This window comes from Chrysemys picta, chromosome 1 (genome assembly GCF_011386835.1).
Source record: "Chrysemys picta bellii isolate R12L10 chromosome 1, ASM1138683v2, whole genome shotgun sequence".
Lineage (NCBI taxonomy): Eukaryota > Metazoa > Chordata > Testudines > Emydidae > Chrysemys > Chrysemys picta.
In genome coordinates this window covers 246,910,019-246,934,251 of record NC_088791.1, presented here as the reverse complement: position 1 = coordinate 246,934,251, position 24,233 = coordinate 246,910,019, and the positions used below count along the sequence as shown (strand labels likewise).

The window sequence follows — 24,233 nt, the reverse complement described above, 5'->3', positions numbered from 1 at the left end:
TCCCTGTTAGCGCCCCTCCAGACCTGGTGCTTCCCAGTCCTGGGTCATCTGAGTCCAGACTTAAGCTCTCTAGCAAGCAGAGACGGGAGAACAGAAAGGAAAAACAGCCTCATAAGAAGTGAGAGAAATCCCCTCCTAAATTCTCTAGGAGATTTGCCTTCCTTCTACCCCTTCTAAGTCAGGCACAGAAACTTTGTGCCCCAGTATGGGGGTGTCTGGAGCTCCCGGGGAGCATCGGCCAGTACCAGCAGTACTGAGAGCCAGGACACCCAAACACCGTCCCACCTATGTAAGGGAATGGTCTGGCCCAGCCTCAGCAAAGGAGAGGAGAGAGTGGTCACCCTCTGCACAAGTGGTTCTGCACTGCAAGAAGAGGGATTTGCCACTGCCAACATCTTCTGCCATCCCAAATCTATACCATTGGACCTATCTGTGCATAGAAGCCCCTCCTGTTCTCCACTGGGAGTCAGAAGTCCCAGGGTCTGGCTGTGGCTTCATGGAGAACTCCATCAAATATGTCCTAATTTGGAATTTGAGAGATGGCTGCATACAAGGTTGGAAAAGACCTAATCGTTTATACCAACCTGGAGTCGATGCTTCTCTCAGATCTGGTAATCTCCAAACAGCTTCCTACACAGTTGTTATGCCACTCGCCACTCCCTTCCACCAGCCATGGCATCAAGCTGCCAGCACCAGTAATGCACCACTCACCAATTCCATCTGCCAGTCATGGCATCTCAAGGCATGTGGTACAAATGGCTCCACCCGTGGACGCTGAGGACTCTTATTCCTCTAGTGAGTTTGCAACAGAGGATGATGCACTGGCCATTCCAGTGGTCTCAAGCCAAGACACTAGCCCAACAGGGGTTCCAGAGTCTCGTGGGAGGCGACAGGGCACCCATAAGTCATACTGTCGGGCCCGGGACCAGAGGTTCTCTTCACCTCTGTGCCCATACAACCCTACATTATGGTTCTATTAAGGTGCTTTGGATCCTTACAGTAGGCCTTCTGGCTACATGGGATTGGAGCAGGAATATGGTCAGAGATCACCTCAAGGGAAGAGCCCCAATTCCCTCATGAGTGCTATGAGGAAGAACGGCCCAACCAGCGAGTACTGCCCAAACCAGCTATGGTTCTCTCCTATTCATCTCCTGATGAAACAATGACGCCAGCCCCCCCTTCGCCACCTAATGATTATACCTCCTGAAGAGGCTCAATGTATAGGTTCCTCTGGAGGAAGTTCAGGACCTTACTCGCAAGCTTCTAGACATTCTCCAGACTACAAGCCCTGTCGAGGTGGCACTTCCCATCAACAAGGCCATACTGGAATTGTCTGAGGCTGTTTGGCACACTCCAGCAGCCTACGCCCCAACTCCAAAAAGGACATTGAAAACATACTTTGTTTCACCTAAAGTGGGGACAGAATATCTGTTTTTTCCACCACATCCCAAATTCACTGGTGTACAGGCTGTTACAGAGCACAGTCATCTACACTAGCTTTGGTCTTCCCATTCCAAGAAGAGTGCAACAATAACTGGACCTTCTCAGGAGAAAGAATTTCTCTTCCACCAGCTTCCTATTTTTGATAGTATAATATTACTTTATTAATTATCATAACCTGAGTTCACTAGCATACTTTCTCATGATCTCAGATCAAAGTTTCAGGCTATCCTGGATGGGAGGAAGCTCATAGCCTGGTTGTTCCTCCAGGCATCACTAAATGTAGTTGATACCACTTCCCACTCCATGACAACTTCGGTAGTCATCAGGTGGGCTTCTGGGTTTAGTTCCTCGGGGTTCCCTAAGGATGTCCAAGCAACAGTAGAGGATCTCTTCTTCTGTTCAGGGGGAAAAAAAAGATGAATCATTTCACTTACTCAGAGATTCCTGGGCTACCCTCCGATCCCTAGGGATTTTACACTCCAATTCCTTGGAGGAAGTACTCTAAACCACCTCCTTACAGACAGCGTCCCACTCCCCAGCCCTTTTCCCATCAATGGGCTTATGAGCCACCCCTGTCATTAATTCCTCCTCATCAGCAACCCCTTGCCAAGAAGTCATTTTGATGGGATCATTGAGAGCCACTAGCCTGTCACCACACAGCTGGATACTCCCACCCACTTTGGTGGCCGCCTTCTGCTTCTTCCCAGTGAGCAGCATAGCAGACAAGATGGTCCTGGAGATCATCTCCATGGGTACATGATAGAATTTACTTCTGTCCCTACACCAAAATCCCCTTCCCCATCCCTCTTCAGGGACCCATCTCATGAGAGTTTTCTCAGATAGGAGATAGGCTCCCATCTTCAGCTAGGAGCCGTAGACCCCATCCCTCTTCAAGGTTTCTATTTGACATACTTCCTCGTTCCCAAGAAAAAGGGCAGATAGACCCATCCTAGGATTTCAAACTACTGAACGTCTTCATAGCTGTTTGAGATTAAGGATAACCATCCTAGTCTCTACAATCCCCTCCCTCAACAAAGGCGACCCATTTGCAGTTCTCAATTTGAAAGAAGCCTATTTTTATATAGACATTCACCCTGTCCAGAAGAAGTTTCTCTGCTTTACAGTGGGCCTAGATCATTACCAGTACAGAGTCCTTCCCTTCAGTGTCTTGATGGCCCCAAGGACATTAATGAAGGTACTCTCTGGTAGCAGCATACTTCCATTGCCAGGGCAGCCTCGTGTTTCCTTATCTTGATGACTGACTTCTTGCAGAGTAATCATCTCAGGAAGTCCAGTGGACAGCACACTCCCTCCTCAGCCTCCTGCAATCCTTAGGGCTTCAAGTAAAGCTAGAAAAAGTCCACTTCAATTAGGGTTTCTCTGGGCTTGACTTCAGTCAGAGCTTGCTTACCGCAGGACCTGATGATGATGACAAACCTCCTTGCCCAGCTCTGACTGAGTCCCCAGATGACAGTTTGTCCTGTCTGGTCCTTCTTGACCACATGGGCGGCTGCATGTACATAACACCCTTCTCCAGGCTCCTTCTTCGTTGCTTTCAGGAATGGCTATGCACAGTATAAGTGAGTTGTGAACCCTCAGATCGTTCTGTCTTCTTTCACCTGGTGGGAAAACGAGAAAGTCCCCTCTATCCCTTAAAGAAACTAATCACATGCACCCTTCCTACTAGATTGGGGAGCACATCTGGACAACCAAGTAGCGCAAGGTTCTTGGACCCAACAGGAATCTGAGCTACACATCAGTCTACCTGAACTTTGAGTAGTGCAGGAGGCTTGCAGAAGGTTTCTGCCTTTCCCACATTTCCATTGTGTTCTGGTCATGTTGCACAACTTAACTTAACAGTTTTATACATAAACAAGTGCAGGGGGTAGCAAGGTCTGCCCATGTTTGCACAGAGGCCATCAGGCTCTGGAATCGGTGCCCCTGACACCAGGTCGCCCTCTCAGCAGTGCGCTTTCCCAGAATAATGAACACCTTAGCAGATAGTCTCAGCAGACATTTCCACAGGCAGCACTATTGGGAACTTCACAGCTCAGTGGTACTGAACATCTTCCAGCTTGGGGGGTGGGGGAGGAGTCACCGTCATGGGACTTCTTTGCACTCCAGGTAAACAAGAAGTATCCAGCCTATTGCTCCTGTGCTATTCAAGGGCACATTTCCAGAGGGGATTCATTTCTGGTTCAGTGGTGAGAGTCACTAATGTATTCTTTCCCTCTCGCCTCCCTGTTACTTTGAGTCCTGAACAAGTTTAAACAGGACAAATTGATAGTGATTCTGGCAGCACCTACATGGCTGAAACAGTTTTGGTTTACCAACATCCTCCAGATGTCCATGTGTCCATGCATCTGCTTGCACAGTTGCTGAACCTCCTGACTCAGGATGAAGGCAGAACCATCCATCCCAGCCTGACATCCATCTACCTAGCAGCTTAGTGTTTGGATCAGCATCAAGCAGGGAAACATTGTGCTCAGAGGCTGGTCAGTTCATTCTCAAAACAGCAGAAAGGCTTCCACAAGAAAATACTATCCTGCCAAGTGGAAGAGATTCTCCATCTGTTGCATTGCCAGTTAGCTCCACTAGACTCTGGAATCCATGCCATCTTGAAATATCTTCTCTCCCTCAAGTCAATGGGACTATCCATTAGTTTGTTGCACATGCATCTGGCAGTGATCAATGCTTTCCGTCCTCTGACAGATAACTGCTTGATATTCACCCACCCTACAACTATGAGGTTTCTAAAAGGTCTAGTCCGAACCTTCCCTCCAGTATCAGCACTGAATCCTAACTGAGACCTCAGTCTACTTCTGTCAGCACTTACGAATCTGCCATTCAAGGCTTTGGCCCCTGCTCCTTTCCCCATCTTTCCATGGAAAGTAGCCTTCCTAATGGGAATTACTTCTGCTTGGAGAATAGGGGAGCTTATGATGCTTATGGCAGACACTCCCTATATGGTGTTCGTAGGGATAAAGTGTCCCTAAGGTTACTTCTCAGGTTCATCACAAAGATTCTTCTGAATTCCACCTGAATCACACCATACATCTACTGGTGTGCTACACAAAACCTCACATCACTAGAGAAGACAGAATCTTAATTCTTTGGTTGTTCATGGACCGTCTATTTGCAGTGGACAAAGCTCCTTAGCAAATTCCCAAGATTGTTCATCTCCTTCACTGAACGGATGAAATTTTATCAAAGGCTGTTGAAATGGATTTGGGGCTGTATTTGGCTGCATTTTGAACAAATGGAAACCCATCCTCCTCAGGGGCTGAGGGCTCATTTGAATACAGCGCATGCTACCTCTGTAGCTTTTTTCCAAGGTGCACCTCTCCAAAAATCTGTAAAGTGGCAACATGGTGCTTACTACACACCTTTACCGGGCACTATGCAGTGGTCCAGGTTACCGCAACAGGTATATCCTTTGATTCAACAGTCCTGTATTCCGTCGTGCAGCATGGGTCCTCGCACCCTCCTCCTCAATGAGTACTCTTGTGAGTTGCATATGGTGAATACCCATAGGGACCAGCATTTGAAAAAGCAAAAATAGGTGAATATTTGTGGAATTTCCATTTGTGTATATATACCTATTTACACTGGAAACCTGATTCTAAGAGTTAGTCATCCAGTTAGGACACAGAACATACCATGTGGCCTATATATCCCATCAAAGGAGCTCAAATGTTGAATACTGAATACTTGAATGAGCTACAGGCCAAAAATTATGTGCAGAAATTATTGAATCCTCTTAATTTAATAATAAGTAAACATGAGAAAACTGCAGTCTGCTTGCAGACCATTTTAGGTCAGAAAAAGAAGTGTAATTTGTTGACTATGTTATTCACTGTGAATTACATGCCCAGTTCTGTTTAAAACCTTGGTACTCTTGCATAAAGTGATGTTATAGCCTTTGATGACGAGAAGGGACAGGTCCTCAGTTTTACATGCTATTAGAAAGACACCTCCACTGTATCATAGGGTCTGCTGGCATCATGCTGGTGTCTTGGTTCAGTACTGTCTCAGATAGAAGTTCCATCTATAGTACTGAATTATCAACTTCACTAAGTATGGAACACGGGTGGAAATATGTGTTCCTAGTAGGTCCACAGATGGTCAAGGTCCTCTCTTGGTGAATTTGCATTGTAATGTATTTACATGCACTACCCATAGCTTGGGCAGATTTCAAATTGACTCATGATATTAAGAACAGAAGTTGTTCTTGGCACAAAAAGCTATGTAATTTGGTTATTCTTTTTCCATGAAATTTTAAATATTATTGCTGATCTAATGTGTATGTTTCAATTTACTGATTTATCATCTGTTTGCCTGTTTGAATTATGCATATTTTAAATGTATATATGTTTAGCTGTTAAACATCTTTGGGTTTTTAAAAAGAAAAAGAAAAAAACATGTTATGACTTTTCTAGGGAAAACTGCCAATGACAGGAATGACCATCACAAAGCTAGAAGACAGTGAAAATCACAAAAATGCATTTGAAATAGCAGGTAATGTTCATGAGCATTTCTATTGATTTGTTTTTGTTTATCATAGAAACATAGGGTTGGAAGGGACCTCAGGAGGTCATCTAGTCCATCCACAGCGCTGAGGCAGGATTAAATACAACTCGATCATCCCAATTCATACCTGTTCTTTAAAACCTCCAATGACGGGGATTCCACAGCCTTCCTAGGTTTAAAATTAAAAAAAAAAAAAAAAAAAGCCTGCCCATCCCGGCTGTGTGTGCCCTTGACACTCAGTTTATTTTGTATAATTTTAACTCCACAGTTCTCTCCCGTGTTCCCCAAGCAGCACATTTTATATTAAGCATAAGCTCTTCCCTATGCCCCTGTCCCCATCAACACAATTGCCTAGACCCTCACAAATCTCTTCTCCCCCTCTTCCCTTTAAAAGCAAGGAAGAAAAGACAAGCCTTGCAGCCTGTCTCTAACAGTCAACAAATTCAGGCTACTACTTTGGACCAAGAAAGGAAAAAAATTCTAGAAGGTCTCTAATAGAGAACTTTCTACCAGAAGCGAACTCCCATCACCAAGGGGCCTCAGCTCAGGTTTCTCCACTGGTGGTTTGTCATGGGGAGAGAGGCAGTTGCTTAGGTATATTCCTGGCCATTTATTGTTTTATAGGTCAACACCAACAGCTTACAATTGCCCCAGAAACCAAAAGGATCCAGTGCAGGTTACTGAAAAGTTTTACGTGCTCCCAGAAAAATACACTGCATAGCACGTGGGCTGCTCTGCTGAATTCTGCACCTGCTTCAGTTTCTGGGTAAATTTAAGATGTAGCCCCAAGTAGATTCTATTGAAATAGTTTAATCTCAGGGGGATGAAGGTGTCACGAGGGTCACAAGGTCTACAGCCAAAAGAATGGTTACAACCTCCTGGCTATATGACAAGGGAGAAAAAGCCAAAGCTAGTTATTGCTGCTACCAATTGCTGCTTTCAGAGGCAGCTGAAAATCTAACCTCACATACCTCGTAGCAAACCCGAACAACCAAGGACCGCCCACCCACCCTCTCGCTCACTCTTCTCAGATAGCGGCACTGATGTTGTCCTCATAATGCCCTCCAGTTGCTTCCCCCCCAGGTGATCAACTCTCACCCCAGTTTTATTATCTAGATTAAGTGTCAGGCAGCCAGACTGGATCAGTTCCCCCACTCTCCCTTAAACATTGAGTAGTGCAATCCACTGTTCTGGCCAGGTCAAATGAAATGGGGACTTTAAACTGTGTCATCCGCATGCTGAAAATTCAGCAATCCATGTCTCCTCACTAACTGTGTGCCTTAATCTTGTGGTTCTGTAACTGTATAGAGTCTAGGGAGAAACTATAAGGTTAGATGATATATGCAGAGTTGTTGTAGTCATGTCGGTCCCAGGATATTAGAGAGTCAAGGTAGGTGAAGTAATATTTTTTATTAGATGCTGTTTTTTGATTGCTTGATTGTTTGTTTTTGGTGGAGGGGCCTCATCTGTGTTTCTCAATAGAGACCAAGATGACTTTAATTGCTAGATCAATTTCTTTGCATAAACTTTCCTAAATAAAGATTGCAAAATGGCCTGTGTCTATAAAGACAGACATCTGAAGAAAAATCTATCACAGTGAGGAAAGGGGTTGAAATATCATTCCTTCGGACAGAAATTACACTTTTAAGTCTTTGTTCAGCCCTTAGGTACTACAAGGATTCAGTGCGTGACAAAAACTGATTACTATTTTTGTGTTTCTAAAGAATAAAAAAAGTTGTTTTTTAGACTTTCTAAATCTTGTGTTTTCTTCTAGGAAATATGATTGAGCGGATATTAGTATCATGTAACAACCAACAAGATTTGCATGAATGGGTGGATCATCTGCAGAAGCAAACCAAAGTTACAACTGTTGGGAATCCCACTATTAAGCCTCATTCTGTGCCATCTCACACCGTAAGAAATACTTTAGTCATAGGGGCTGAAACAAACAAGTATTTGCTTGAGTTGTTAGGAGAAAGATTATCTGGATTATAAATCTCATACTACTATGTAAATCATTCTAATTTTTTTTTTCACCAGTAACAGGAACCAGATGTTTTAATTGACCCAATTTGTTGTTTACCCAATTTGCTTTATATATTTTCAAAATTAGAAAAAAGGTTTGGTCACTCATGCACAGATACAAAATATATTAATGTAATTTAACAGTTTGGCTTCAAGAGATAAAAAGAAACCCCCCCAGGAAATTCGTGGTTAGCTTTTTGTGTTGTTATGCCTGAATATTTCATTTGATATTTTCCTTTAATTGTCCTTAGAATAATGGGTTATATTGCATCACCATGGCAAAGCAGGTTAAGACTGGTGTGGAAACTTTTTTCATCACAACATTTTTTTCTGATTAAAAATGCTTCTTTTTCAAAATGTTGTTTTTGATGAAAGTGTTGATTTTGGCTAATGTTCCTGCAGGGCAAAGAAACTTCTAAATAAAAAAAAAATGTTAGGATATGTCTACACTACGAAATTAGGTTGATTTTATAGAAGTTGATCTTTAGAACGATTTTATACAGTCGATTGTGTATGTTCCCACTAAGCGCATTAAGTCGGCGGAGTGCGTCCTCAATACCATGGCTAGTATCGACTCATGGAGCAGTGCACTGTGGGTAGCTATCCAGAGCGGTCACATTGGCGCATTCAGGGATAGCTCCCGGAGGCCAATACTGTCGAATTGCGTTTGCACTACCCCAAATTCGACCCAGCAAGGTCAATTTTAGCGCTACTCCCCTCGCCGGCGAGGAGTACAGAAGTCGATTTTAAGAGCCCTTTAGGTCGATGGAACGGGGTTGGTTGTGTAGATGCATTGCTTATAAAATTGACCTAATGCAGCTAAATTTGACCTAACTTCGTAGTGTAGACCAGGGCTTAGTTTTGAAAAACCTTACTTTTGGGAAATTCTGAAGTATCATTTTGAATTATAATTTATTTTATAGCTTTTTTTCATTTGTATATTATTTTTACATCATTTCATAATATGTCAGTAAGAGCCATGCACAATTTACATTGCTGTTTTTGACGTATCATAATATGACATTCTATTCTTATTTTAAATTTTATGTTAACTATTTATATTTCATGTATTTTATTTGTGTCAGATTGTTTCATTACAACACAGAGGAGACACTTGGACCTAGAAAAGAAGATAAAATGTTTCAGTCTGCACTAAGTAGCAGCTGTCTACAATGATTTTAAAAATAAAATATAAAATAAGATATTTCAACTATTATATTATGCCATATTATGATGTCACTAGTAGTACTAGTGGACATGTTATGAAATAATGGTAAATTAATGGAAAAATGGAGAACATGTTAACAAAATTTGTAACAAAATTCTGAAATGAAAATTTTATTAAACTGATTTGCAGGCAATTTGGAAAATATTTGTTCTGATTCCGTTCCAAATGTCACCACAAACCAGAACTTTTGAGTTTCAATCTGCTCTGCAAGTAACTTCCTGGCAATTCTAAATTTGAGTGAGTTAAGCTAAATTGTTCTTTTGCGCTCACTCTTTAAATGTGAAGCGTGAAAGGAGTGTGAGCAAGGATTTCATAGCTGTTGTGGTTCAATACATACTGTTTGTGTGGTAGACAATAATAGTTTCTTGAATGAAATTATGTTCTGTTGTGTCTAATTATTATTCAGCTTTTAAAACTGTGCTAGTTGGAGCTGTAGTAAATAGAAATGTTAGGTAGCCAGTGTAAATGATTTTGTCTGTTTTTGAAAATTACTTCTTAATTCGGCAGCTTCCTTCTCATCCAGTAACACCATCCAGCAAACATTCAGACAGCAAACCAATACCACTGACTCCTGCATACCACACGCTTCCACATCTTTCACATCATGGGACTCCACATACCACTATAAACTGGGGACCTCTGGAACCTCCTAAAACTCCCAAACCTTGGAGCTTGAGCTGTTTACGACCTGCACCTCCACTACGGCCTTCAGCAGCTCTCTGTTATAAAGAGGTGAGGTATTGGAACCCAGAAATGTTACCATAAAAGTACAGGACTACACTAAGAGGTGTAACTCAATTCTTTTCATATCATGATCTTATATAGTTCTGTATGTGTGTTTATATTGTGTATGTTTTCACTTCATTTAAGTTAACACTGAAACAATGGTAATTGATTAGTGCCCACTTGTATTCATTATTATTATCATCATCATCATCATCATCTATTGGGGCAGATGGAGTGGAAATCCTCTGCATTCATGCATCCCTATCTGAGCCATGAAGATTTTCTCGTAGTTTTTTTTTTCTACTTCCCATATACCTAGTTCTCTGTATCCTGCTCTACTTCTACCATCCCTCTGGTCCGATAGGGTGCGAGAAACACCTTTTGCAGTGAGACAATGCTATTTTAAAATTGACCAGTCAGTGTCATGAGTGAGCAAAGTGAGACATTCTCTCGGTAACCCCAAAGATCAGAGTGTTGCCACTGCTTGCTGGTGAATGGAGAGAGTCCAGAATCAGCAATCTAACTGGCATTTCCTACTGCATAGGAATCTCAAATCATTTTGAATATCTACAATTGTTATGACTAATTTCATTCTTGAATATTAAACTGTTTGTTTACATGCATTTAGTAAACCTTTAAATTTAATCCTAGAAGTTATAGTATATGACTTTTTGTGCATCAACTTCAAATTATGGTATCATTTATGATGACGCGTAATGATTCTTTGTTTTTTTTTATACCCCACCCCGCATCCTTTAATGTTGCAGATTTTAATCTGGGCTGTAAAAAAAAATACAAAATTATTTTTATTAAGCCACAAAAGGATGGCAGTGGTAGACAAACTTGTTCTTATCACTAAATTTTGTCCATCTGTAAAAATGAAGAATATTTAAAATGTTTGGTTTATGCAGAATTTGGTGGTGCATGTAATTTGATGACAGAGGCAGCTGTGTCTAGTAAATTAAGCCAGAGATTCTATTACTGACTTGCTGTGAGACCATGGGTAACTCACAGCCACTTTGTCTCTCTATTTACAAGCTGTAAAATGGGGAAATAGTGTTTAGTCACTTTGGTAAAGTATGCTGAGATGCTGTGATGGGGGTGCACTATAAAAGGGCAAGGTAATAGGCATATGGCAGAAAAGTATTATACTTTATTCAGAAGCAATAAACCTGTGTTGAAAAGCTTGTTTCATGCATTGTCATAGTTCTGATTTAAAGTTAAGAACAGTTACCAAAGGAGTGTGCACAATTGTTCCTGCAAATATCTTGAGTGTGCATGCAGGAGATGAGTTTTTATGGGCGGAAATTTGAATTTTTTGCAGGCACACAAATTGTGCTCTCTGTTTAAAAAATGGGGTCAATCTTTTGACAAACAGTTGTCACTCATGAAACACTTCAGCAAAAAAACCCAAAAGGAATGTGGGGAGAGAGATGGCCTTTAATTTGAAGGTTAAACATTTTGGTTTAATTACTACATTAGCTTATTCAGCTGCAGTGCATGCCCATCTTTTAAATTAAATATAAGTGAACTTCTTTCATGCATTGGTATGTATAACATTTATTTAATTCTTAAATGTGGCAACATTTCACTCATCTTTACAGTGCTTAGTATATGACTGAATGTTTGAAACCTATCTTCATCCTCATTGGTCTTTGTCCTGCTCATTCATCTTTTCACTTTCTTGTTCTACACATGTATAGAGGCTGTCTTGTATTCTGAAGGTAAGGGGTAGATCAGTACGTATTTTTGTATCTCTATACACTAGCATGACTCACTATAGAGTGGAAGTGTTGAATCTGTGTCACTGTATTCTTTTGCTGTAGTTCTCTCTTTTCAAAGCTATAACAAGCACTCTTCAAATTTTGATTTAAAGAAATAGATGTGTATAACTTACCAACCTTCCACTTTGGGCTTGTTTTATCTGCTTCTAAATAAGATGGGTCTACCTCTCAAAAGTTAGGAAAAATACTTTGTGTCCCACTTGCCATTGTTCCCTTTGCTCTAGCTCCCAGACAGCCTGCATACTTACAGAAGCATTGCTGTGTATTTCTGTTATTAGGACTAGAAGAATAACATGCAAACAGCCAATGGGGTTGGGGGGAATAAATGGATTCAAGTAAACCTGAAATATGCAAAAAAATAATATCAGCCAGCAAAATTTTGATGTAGCTTTATAAGATTTTTATAGTTAACAGCTACTTGAACACAAATTAAAATTTCAGCATTTGGAATCTTTTTTTTTTTTTTTTTTTTTTTTAAAGAAACTTTACTTTTTCTTTTCTTTTCATTCAGGATCTCAGTAAAAGCCCTAAAACCATGAAAAAGCTGCTTCCCAAACGGAAGCCTGAACGGAAGCCATCAGACGAAGAGTTTGCACTGAGAAAAAGTAAGTAATACTGAATAAATATCTGTGTATTCACAAGGTGCTAGTGTATATAAAAAGAAAGTTGCAGAGAAATGGATGGTATTTTAATTTTTTTTCCCAATGAAAATTGCAATTTTCAACTTTCTCTAGGTACCAACACTTCCAGTTTGCTGTTTATACTAATTGGCAACAAGCAAATAAATAAATAAATAATATGAATGGTTTGTTCTGAAATTATCTCAATATATTGGAAGATCATTTCTTGACTCTCTGGTTAAATTTTTACTCTGTCAGTAACTTTATGAAGTGAAAGAAAGTACTATAAATTTGAGTACAGTAACTTTAAGTCTGTGAAGAGCAATTTAGAGTTTTAAAAATAGTATCCTACCTTCCCAAGGTATAATTAAGTATGTAGACTATTTAATTGATTGTTTTCAAAGTTCCCATTGAGTTGGAGATTTGAAAGTAGATACCTACAGGTCCTGGTACTAACACTGATGTCTTTCAGGGTAGGTCATTTTTTAGGTCTAATAACTGTACTTATATTTCCCTAGAAACAGGGTATTTTCTGTATGTCATTTATCTGTGACAGAGGTTAGTGAAAAATCTAGACTTTCCTGTTCTATAGGCTATAAAACAAAGCTAGAGAAGTTTCCAAGGAACAAGATGTGTTTCTAGATAAAAAATATCATAAAGAACAAAAGCTTAAGCAAGTATAGAGGGAGCATTGGCAGCATAATAGAAGTGTGGGAGAGTAGGAAGGATGAAAGAAAAGACAAGTGTTAATAACTGTGTTATCCAGGGGCGGGGAAGTCTTTATTCTACTGTCTTAACTTCAGTCTAGTTCTGTCTGTTTAGTGTGTACTAATATATCCTGATTCACATGTGCGAATGGACAAGTAACATTTGTGATAACAGGGGTCTGTGCGGTGCTTAAAATAATTAAGCCATTTAGATTGATCTAGTTCATGTACTCAAACCACATTTGCTTTCCTCAGTTTTTGTCTACTTCTGTATCCTTAAGTTGTGGGCTTCTTAGAAGAGAGACCTGTCTATCTTGAGTTTTTGGAACATGTGAAGCACATAGTGAATGCTGTCATAAAGAATCATCATACTTTGAGTTGAGAAGGAATTTTTCCCATGACACTGTGACAGGTTCGGTCACAGAGGTCCCCTTGGGACTGTCACCTGATGTGCTGAAATTACCTCTGAGCCCATTTTCCCTGCCTTGGGACTTCCAGAACCCTGTCTTGTTGAGCCAGACACACTAGCCTGCTGCAACACAGACCCAGGGTCTGGTCCACGCCTCCAAAGATGCAGACTTAACTGAAAACAGCTCAGCAGGTTACTTATCTCCAGCATGCAGACACCCAGCTCCCAATGGGATCCAAACCCCAAATAAATCCGTTTTACTCTGTATAAAGCTTATATAGGGTAAATTCATAAATTGTCCGCCCTCTATAACACTGATAGAGAGATATGCACAGCTATTTGCTCCCCCAAGTATTAATCACTTAACCTGGGTTCATTAATAAACAAAAGTGATTTTATTAACTATAACAAGTAGGATTTAAGTGGTTTCAAGTAATAACAGATAGAACAAAGTAAGTCACCAAGCAAAATAAAGCAAAATCCCATGAGTCTAAGCCCAATACATTAAAAAGCTAATTACAGGCAATATCTCACCCTTAGAGGTATTCCAATAAGCTTCTTTCACAGACTAGTCTGGGTCCAGTCTTTCTTTCCTAGTCTGGGCCCAGTATTTTCCCCAGTACAGTCCTTGTTAGTTCCAGCAGACATCCTAGGTGGAAAGCAGGGGCTTTCTCATGACTGACCACCTCTTTGTCCTGCTTCACCCCCTTTTATAGCTTTGGCAAAAGGCGGGAATTTTTTGTCTCTCTGGGTCCCCACCCCTCCTTCTAAATGAAAAAGTGCCAGATTTAAGATGGATTCCAGTATCAGGTGACATAATCACATGTCCTGTGAGACCCAGCCTCCATTCTTCCGGGCTGGCCCACACGTACACAGGAAGGTTTGCAAGTAAACAGAGCCATTTACAGATCATTGATTCTGAAGCACTCTTAATGGCTTCCACTTAATATGTTTACATCAGTAATACAAGTTTATATCTTGTTCTCCTAACTTCAGATATAGAAATAATACATGCAAACAAATAGGATGAACACACTCAGTAGATTATAAGCTTTGCAACATCACAGACACCACTTGCTGAACTACAGTGGGAGCTTTCTCTTCCCATAAGATGTGCTGTGGATTTCCTATGGCACGAATTTAGGTTAGTGAAGGGAATGATATGTTGTTTACATGTGTTGATGGAAACTTTAGTTAAGTAGTATGTGGATAGCTGACTTGTTTTACTTGCAAGTTTACTTGCATGACACAGTTGGGCTATAAAGCTTGGACTGTTTGTTTTTAATGTGACAGCTGCATAAGCAAGCATCCCTCTCACTAGAACCTTGCATATGGATGGAATGAAAGACAGTGGAGAAGACATTAGTCCTCCTCAAGAAAGGACCTTGTTACCAAGCACAGATACAGGGCCTCCCCTGAAGAAACTTGTTCCTTCCTTTTTTATATATATACATATAGTTGGAGAGTTTCAGGCTTGAGCTTTTCCAATAAAAATTGTGGCTTTGGCCTTTTAAACCAATTCCAATGTGTTGTCTTCTACATGATACCACGACATCTTGTCAGTGTCCTTAGTACAGATTGGCCCAATAAAATATTTCAAAAGTTAGTTTTGTTGTTGCATTCTGTGGTGGTTGTAACCGGAATACAGCATATACACGGCCCTTTAAGGAATCCACGTTGTGTGAGTTTGTTTGAAGTAGTTTTAGTATAATTTTATTAAGCAAGTTGAAAGAAACTTGTTGGGAGTCTAGGAAACTAAATACTCTGGCCAACACTTCAGAATTTTAATGGGAGCTGTGAGAATGCCTTTACAACTCTGAATATCCAAGCCATTATTTGTTTAGGTGCTTAAATATGGCATTTGATGCTAAACAGTGATTAATCAAATTTGAAAATATTGGCCTATATGGTTTTGAATATAATTTTTGATTTATGGCAAAAAAAAAAATTTGAAAATTTACAAAGCCTGAAACAGATTAGAATATACAGTGGTCATCATTTGACTACAGTATTTTCTTCTTTAAAAGCGATTCTTTTCCTTCTGTCTTTCCACTTTAAGAACATAAGAACAGCCATAGTGGGTCAGACCAATGGGTCCATCTAGCCCAGTGTCCTGTCTTCTGACAGTGGCCAGTGCTGGATGCCTCAGAGAGAACAAACCGAACAGGGCATTTATCGAGTTATCCATCCACTGTCATCCAGTCCCAGCTTCTGGGAGTCAGAGGTTTAGGGACCCATCAGTCTTGGCTAATAGCCATTGATGGACCTGTCCTCCATGAACTTAACCAGTTCTTTTTTTGAACCCTGTTACAGATTTGGCCTTGGCAATGAGTTCCACAGGTTTACTGGGCGTTGTGTGAAGAAGTACTTCCTTTTGTTCGTTTTAAACCTTCTGTCTGTTAATTTCATTGGGTGATCCCTGCCTCTTGTGTGAGGTGAAGGGGTAAATAACACTTCCCTATTCACTCTCGCCACACCATTCATAATTTTATGGACCTCTATCATCTCTCCCCTTAGCTGTTTCTTTTCTAAACTAAACAGTCAGTCTTTTTAATCTTTCCTCATATGAAAGCTGCTAATTATTTCTGTTGTCCTTCTCTGTACCTTTTCCAGTTCTAATACATCTTTTTTGAGATGGGGCGACCAGAACTGTACATCAGGGTTTTGGGTGTACTATAGATTTATATAATGGCATTATGCTAGATTCTGTCTTATTATCTACCCCTTTCCTAATGCTTCCCTTTTTGACTGCTGCTGCACACTGAGCTGGCATTTTCAGTTTACATAATGACACCAAGATCTCTTTCTTGATTGGCAACAGCTAAACTAGACCCCCATCATTTTGTCTGTTTAGTTGGGATTATTTTTTCCAGTGTGCATTACTTTGCATTTATCAACATTAAATTTCATCTGCCATTTTCTTGCTCTGTCACTCAGTTTTGTAACTCTCTGCAGTGAGCTTTGGACTTAACTATCTCGAGTAATTTTCTATCATCTGCAAATTTTGCCACCTCACTGGTTACTCACTTTTCCAGATCATTTATGAATATGTTGAACAGCACAGGTGAGAGTACAAATCCTTATTTAACTCTTTCCATTGAGAAAACTGAGCATTTATTAATACCCTTTGTTTCCTATCTTTTTAACCAGTTACTGATCCATGAGAGGACCTTTCCTCTTATCCCAGGACTGCTTACTTTGCTTAAAAGCCTTTGGAGTCAGAGGCTTTCTGAAAGTCCAGAAACTGGATCACCCTTGTCCACAGGCTTGTTGACCCTCTCAAACAATTCTAATAGATTGGTGAGGCATGATTTCCCTTTACAAAAGCCGTGTTGACTCTTCCCTAACAAATCATGTTAATTTGTATGTCTGATAATTCTGTTCTTTACTATAGTTTCAACCAATTTGCCTGGTACTGAAGTTAGTCTTACTGGCCTGTAATGTAATGTCTGGAGCCTTTTTTTAAATCGGCGTTATATTAGCTACTCTGTAGTCATCTAGAACGGAGGCTGATTTAAGCAATAGGTTACAAACCACAGTTAGCAGTTCTTTAGTTTCATATTTGAGTTCCTTAATATCTTTTGGTGAATCCCATCTGGTACTGGGACTTATTACTGTTCAGTTTATCAATTCATTCCGAAATCTGCTCTATTGATACCGCAGGCTGGGACAGTTCTTCAGATTTGTTGCCTAAAAAGAATAATTTGGGCATAGGAATCTCCCTGACATCCTCTTCAGTGAAGACCGATGCAAAGAATTCATTTAGCTTCTTCGCAATGGCCTTATCTTCCTTGAGTGCTCCTTTAGCATCTTGATAATCAAGTGGCCCCACTGATTGTGGCTTCCTGCTTCTGATGTACTTAAAAAAAATTTACTGTTACTTTTTTTGCTTTTTGCTAGTTGCTCTTCAAATTCATTTTTCGCCTTCCTAATTAGACTTTTATATTTACATGCCAGAGTTTATGCTCTTTTCTATTTTCCTCAGTAGGATTTGACTTCCAGATTTTAAAGGATACCTTTTTGTCTCTTTCGCTCTGCTGTTTAATAATGGTGGCATTTTTGGTCCTCTTGCTGTTTTTATTATTATTTGGCATATACATAGAGTTTGAGCCTCTATTATGATGTTTATAAAGTTTCCATGCAGCTTCCTTTCACTTTTGTGACTGTTCCTTTTAATTTCTGTTTAACTAGACTCTTCAGTTTTGTGCAGTTTTCTCTTTGAAGTTAAATCCTACTGTGGTGGATTTCTTTGGTATTTTCACCCCTACAAGGATGTTAAATTTAATTACATTATGGTCACTATTACCGAGCGGTTCAGCTATATTCACCTCTTGGACCAGATCCTGTGCTCCAGTTAGGATTAAATCAAGAATTGCCTCTCCTCTTGTGGGTTCCAGGACTCGCTGCTGCAAGAAGCAGTCATTTATGGTGTCTATAAATTTTATCTCTACATCCCGTCATGAGGTGACATTTACCCAGTCACTATGAGGATAGTTAAATCCCTCATTATTATTGGGTTTTCTGGTTTTGTAATCTCTCTAATGTCCCTGACATTATACAGTCACCGTTACCATCTAGGTCAGGTGTTTGGTAGTATATTCCTACTGTTTATACTCTTATTATTCAAGCATGGAATGTCTATACATAGAGATTCAGTGGTAAAGTTTGATTCATTTAAGATTTTTATTATATTTGACTCTATTTTTTCTTTCACATAGAGTGCCAGTCTTCCCCCCAACCCCCAGCGTGACCCACTCAGTTAATTCCTATATATTTTGTAACCTGATCTTACCAGTCCCCATTAATTGTCATTCCACCAAGTTTCTGTGATGACTATTATATCAGTAGTCTCATTCAATACTAGACACTCAATTTAGACTTTCTGTTCGATATTGTTAAAACAAGATTTGCATCCCCTCCGCATCTTCACAAGACTTTTATTCTGGACTGATCAAGAGGCATTCCTTTTTATTTACATCTACTGTCCTCTCAAAATCTTCAAAGCAAAAGAGAGTAATGGTTCCCCATAGTACAAAATAAGTTGGTGCTGTTTTAGTTCTCTCAGTCTTCCCAGATCACAGAAGAGAACATTTTGGGAAATCTTTTTTAATCAGATTCTGCTGAATAATAGAGAAGTACAATAGAAACTCTTTCTTTAACGTGACAGTTTTGTTCTGTTATATCAACACATGGCAATGACATTTTTATCCAAGCGAATTGTATATCTTTACTGATAGTTTTATTTTAAATCCATTTTAAAGGATGTATACAACATAATTACGTCAGACCATTTTTCTTGTTACTCTTTAAATTTACAAAGCATACTTCTTTTAAGTATTTATCTTAAAGATTGTAGAGCTTAATACTGCTTCCCAGTAGTAAAATATTAATTACTAGTACTAACAGTGGGCTAGTTAGAGATGCAGAAGCCACATAATTTAAAAACAATTGTAACATCCTTTTCATTACTATGCCTTTTAAGTGCATGGTATGATGGTTACAGATGGGCTGATGGGGGTGGGAAATGGACCTGTGATCTTAAAATGACTTTGTATTTTGCTTTTATGCCATTTAAAAGCAGTAATGTCACAAACTTGATTATTTGAGGAGAATGTGAGAAATAAAGAATTAAAATATGGAAGAAAGGATAGAATAGAACTGAAAAACAAACAAGTCACTACTAATCTGACCATCTTTTAATTTCAAGAACTGCTGAAACATAAATGTTTTAATCTGTCACAGCTGCTATAATTAGGAATAGAAATGAAGCAACGTTGAGAAACAATGCTGAATTTGACGTGTTCTAACCAATGGAGATCAGTTAAGTAGTAAAGAAACTGCTGCAATGCAGTCCCAGTACAACAGATCCCATCAGATATTTGTGTGGAACTTCAATAGTCACCAGCATGCAGTTGCAGCTTCATTCCACTTCTCCAAGCAAACACCTGCAGCCTCAGAGATGATCAAAGCACATGTACTAACAGGAGCTATTGTTTAGCTTCAAAGACAGATGAAATAGAACTTACTTGTTTAATTGAAAGATAATCTTTTTTAAATTACAGTTGTCAGCACTTTTGATGTAAGGGATGGCTTGCCTGCTGAAAGGGAAACTTGATGACTTTGTTTGCAGTGACTTTTACTTACTTGAATAACTTTACTGATGCTGCCAGATACTCATCATTCTTTATTCAGTGTTTCAGTAATTAGTAGTCTTTGTCCTTCTGTGTTAATTGCACTTTGAACAAACAAATCAGATACCGGAGATATACCAACCAAATACTTCCATGAACCTGGGTATAATGTAAGCAAGTTAATGCCTACATAATTACTAGTTCCTCATCTCTACTGTACAAAACAGTACAATAGTTTAACACCCTGCCTAGAGGAATTGCTTTGCTGACAGATTTTTTCCATTTATTAAAAAAAGGAAATAGTTCTGGTATACGTGAGAAATGTTTGGACATCTTAAACATTATTGGGAAACTATCATGTTGCTATTAGTGGTGTTTGCAAACAGTCATCACTGGTGGATATTCTGTAAAGTACTGTTTGGTTGTGATCATAAATAATTGAAAATAAAAAATGGGAATTTCTGAATGTCTTGCCTGCTAAGAGAAGATTGCTGACTTTGAAAGACCTTCATATACTCTCAGTGAAAATCTTCAAAGCCAATGGTATATAAAGCTTTGTGGGGATGGGAAAAAATGGATGGAAATTTAAAAACAAACCAACCAACCTTGGTGAAATTCTGGCTCCATTGAAGTCAAGACTAAAAACTCCCATTTACTTCAAACATGGTCAGGATTTCACGCCCTGTTCTTAGCTGAAGCAGCTTTGATAAAAGGATCTAGTTGAAGCCCAGGAAGAACAGATTTAGCTTCACGTGGATTTTCTTTTAATTAACTCCAAAGCAGATATGCTTAGAACTTTGTGTCTGGAATGTTTTCTCTGCTCTAAGCTCTGCTAAGAAACCTAACAAGCTTCACTTAACACAATCTGAAAATAGCTGTCAGATGCTGCCAAATTTCACAAAAGTACTCATACAGTAAGTAGCATTTTTCCTGATGGACACAAGGCTGAAATTGTACAACAGTATATGTTATAATATTATGCTGAGTTTAATTTTCAGAATGCTAGACTTCCTTTCATAGTATTGCTATGGAAAAATTGTATGTTTGTTTCACTTGTGAACCTTAATAAAGACTTAGTTATTAAACTACATGATGCTCTGATTTATTTACTAGAAGATAATATTCCATTCTTTGTGTTTTCTCTAATTAAACTGTGATATTAGTTAAGGTGCAACTAAAAACTGTTTGGGTATACTTTTTGTGTCTGATTGCTGTTTGCACAATATCATAGAGGGAAGACATGCTTCTTCGAAACACTTGTATTCCACATAGCTCTCTTGGAAAAGAAACAGAAAGGGGCAGCTTTAAAATATTCAGAAACCTTCTTTAGGTTTGGCTTAATTTCCCAGTTTTGAGGTGTTTTTCAATACATTTTATAATAACATTTAAGTATATATTTGGGGTTTTTTAAACTCGTTTCACTCACTGAAACTCCTTCCAGAATATAAGTTAAGGGATCAGCTACAATTGGTGGGGGTAATAAATACCATCACTGAGCTGAACCTTAGTTGAATTATCTGGTACTTGTCTCTAGGCTTACAACGACTTTACAATTACATGACTGGCTTAATAACTAGAGCCATGGTAAAGATTTATTTTTCTGTTGACTTCAGGTACAGCTGCATTGGAAGAAGATGCTCAGATTCTTAAGGTCATTGAAGCGTACTGCACAAGTGCCAAAACGCGCCAAACACTAAATTCAAGTAAGTTAGAAAAGGCTGAATTAATTAACCAAAATGCTATTTAGATACATAACAAAAACAGCGGTGGGTCCCAACACTACAAATAATGGGATGTGTCCTAAGAAAATCAGCCTTTGAAGTGGGTCTCGGTGTGGGGTGCTTGGGCGCTCTACTTAGAGCATCAGAAGCCCTGCCTGAGGTCCAATTTTGGTGAATATAATCCATATTTCTAAATTTGCCATGGTATGAAACCTGTATCAAGCATGCACCAAGGAATGGGAAGTGTCTGGATTTAATGACACTTGCAATATACTTTCTTGAGAGAAAATGGTAAGTGTAGAGGTAAATGGAAGAGCAATATTCATTTTAGGTTTTGGGGCTATATCTGCTTTATGCCTGTGAGAGTTCTGTTCAACAAGATACATGTTTTGCTCAAGGGCTTCTGGGAAACCTTCACTCCTGTTGTGGAATGGTAAATGGGGCATATAAAGTTTTCCTTGCCACTAGCTGTTTAATATTTACTATTACAAATTTTAATCCTCTCTTATAATAATTTCAGGGAGCAACTGTTAATTTTCATAGATCTCTGTGGTGGGTAAGGTTGTCATTCTCAGTTTTTCAAATTTACATTCAGCTGATTGGTACTTACAATGCACATCCTCAATCTAAAACAAGGCTGCAGTTGTGGAGGTTCTTTGTGTTGTAAGTAAAACACTCCACATAGCAGGGGAATCCACCAGCATGCGTTAACGTTTATGTAAGGGAGGAGAGCATGCTGTTCAGTTTGCTCCAATTTGCACAGTTTTGCCATTGAATATAAACCTTGTTTAGGAATTATATCTCTGGTATGCTGTAAAATGATCCTGAGATAGTGATTTTATTGTTGTCAGCAATTATTAGTGTGGACATTGTAAATAATTCATTGTCCATTTAAATTGTTTAATTTCCAAGTATTTGTCAGTGTTTATTACTAAAACAGTTTTTTGTGCATACTTTATTTCCAAGCAAAAACATTTTAGACTGGCAATTGGAAAGTCACAATATAAGACTTGAAATTTAGTGCACAAATTCTTTAACACATGTGCAGTTGCCTGCCTTCTCATCACCTTGAAAAATCCTACTTTGCATGCAAATATACTTAATATTGGAATTTGGCTTTTTGTATGAAGGAAGAATTTATTGCAAAGTTATTTTATGTATGTTTTTAATTTTCATTTACATTGTTTCAAGCTAAAATGTGTATGAAAAGGGACTCTTCAGCTCTGTCTTTGTGATCCATTTTATCAAGTTCTAAGTCTTCAAGGTGATAAAATTGAAGTAATTTATTAGCTCATCCCTGTTTTGGACTGGTTTCGGTTTCCACAAATTTGATTTTAGCCCTATGATCATTCTGTTTTATTGTGGCTTACCTGGTAAAAATGAAAGAAACAAGTTTACTGTTTAAAATTCTAAAGATAAATTATGGAACAAAATAAGGCTAAATTAAATTATTGCTATTTTAAATGTCACAACTGTGCTTAGTTGGTGCTGATCATTTTTCAAAGATAATCTGACAAGAAATGGTTTGTGAAACATTTAATTTTTAATTATGCAGTTGTGTGTGTACACAGAAACACATACAACTGATGCAAAGTATATTTTTGCTTTTTTCCCCCCCTATTTTTCCCTTCCTATGTATATTTAAGAAATATACATAGTGCAGTAGATATCATTACATACATCAAAAATCAACAGCTTTTATTTGCATTTAACGGCACTAAGAAACAACTGAAGTATCAGTTACATGCACGACCTCTTCTCTTGTAAAGGATGGGTATTGGCATTAAAATTTTAGGTTTTCTACCATTCCATGTTTAGCTTTCCATCAGAGGTGGAAAAACTCCATTTGGTGTTGGGATTGCTTCTGTAAGAGTAACGGTGCATTTCAAAAATTACCAGACACTTTATTAAAATTTTCACATTCTTTTTGTACCCCTTTCTTACCTCTGTGTTCACATTCTGCCTGTCCCTCACAGCGCTGATTTGGCAATTCTGCTAGTAGCACCTTCTGTCTGGCATCCAGGAGGTGCTGCTTTTGGAAGTGCAAATTCAGCACGGCTAGGGCACCAGTGGATTGGAAGGCAGTGATATCAGAGGTAGGACAGCAGCTTTTTGTTATTACTTGGGGAAAAAGTTTTGTTTTTTTTAAATCTGGAGAGATTATGGGGCAATAGAAATGAAGAGAAGAGAATGAAGGGTGGGGCTTTCCCTTTTTATAAATCTGGTCTTTTGCTGTGCATTCCTTCTTGCTCTCAGAAAAATAGGTTAGTTCTCTAGATAAGAGTCTAACATCATTAGTAACACGTGTGTAGTAGCTCACAATATGGCTACCTACAGTTTCAGTTTCCAAATATTTCCAGGCATTTATCTTTCATAAGCAAAAATCCAGCTTCAAAATAGAAATAGAAGAGAGAAAGCATTTTTATACCCCTTTGTTCACCCTAAACATTTTACAGTGATTATATCGAGAAGGTAAGTTTAGACACAGTCATGAAAATGACTACTGTGAATAGCTAGTCTTGGCAGGGAGGTAACTGAAAATAGTACAGTAAGTCTAAAATATTCTAAAGTATTTTGGAGTTGATTTGAGATAACTACTGTGGCTTGCAATGTTTGATTAGCCCTATCAACTTTGCATTTTGTAAAAAGATTTCCAGTTGGTTTGTTATAGCTAAGTTGTAGCTGTGGGTTAATATAGTGCTCCTCCCTTTCAAATTTCTCTGTCAACTAGAGTTGACTGCCCTGTTCATAATAATAATCAAAGAATCAGGAGTACTCAGGTTAGGACATATATTTTCAATAAAACTGCTCAAAATTTAAAACAAATTCAAAAATTAGATTGTGACAGTTCAAAAGTTATTACATGCCAAGTGTAATTTTTACATCAAACCCAACCAAAAATAAGAATA

The 24,233-nt window shown here is 38.8% G+C and overlaps 1 protein-coding gene across 23 annotated transcripts in view; it reads left to right on the top strand.

Annotated features, from left to right (window-relative positions):
* Positions 1–24,233, top strand: part of ARHGEF7 (Rho guanine nucleotide exchange factor 7) — a 194,811-nt gene that overhangs the window by 149,325 nt on the left and 21,253 nt on the right. For 11 of the 23 annotated variants that reach the window (XM_005307595.5, XM_065591940.1, XM_005307593.5 and 8 more), the window contains 5 exons: positions 5,883–5,961; positions 7,748–7,887; positions 9,734–9,958; positions 12,248–12,341; positions 21,217–21,306. In XM_005307595.5, the coding sequence (XP_005307652.1) occupies positions 5,883–5,961; positions 7,748–7,887; positions 9,734–9,958; positions 12,248–12,341; positions 21,217–21,306 (628 nt within the window). Of the gene's footprint in view, positions 1–5,882; positions 5,962–7,747; positions 7,888–9,733; positions 9,959–11,655; positions 11,677–12,247; positions 12,342–19,214; positions 20,694–21,216; positions 21,307–24,233 lie in introns of those variants that run through there. The other 12 variants (XM_065591930.1, XM_024109819.3, XM_008173204.4 and 9 more) reach the window with 5 other exon arrangements.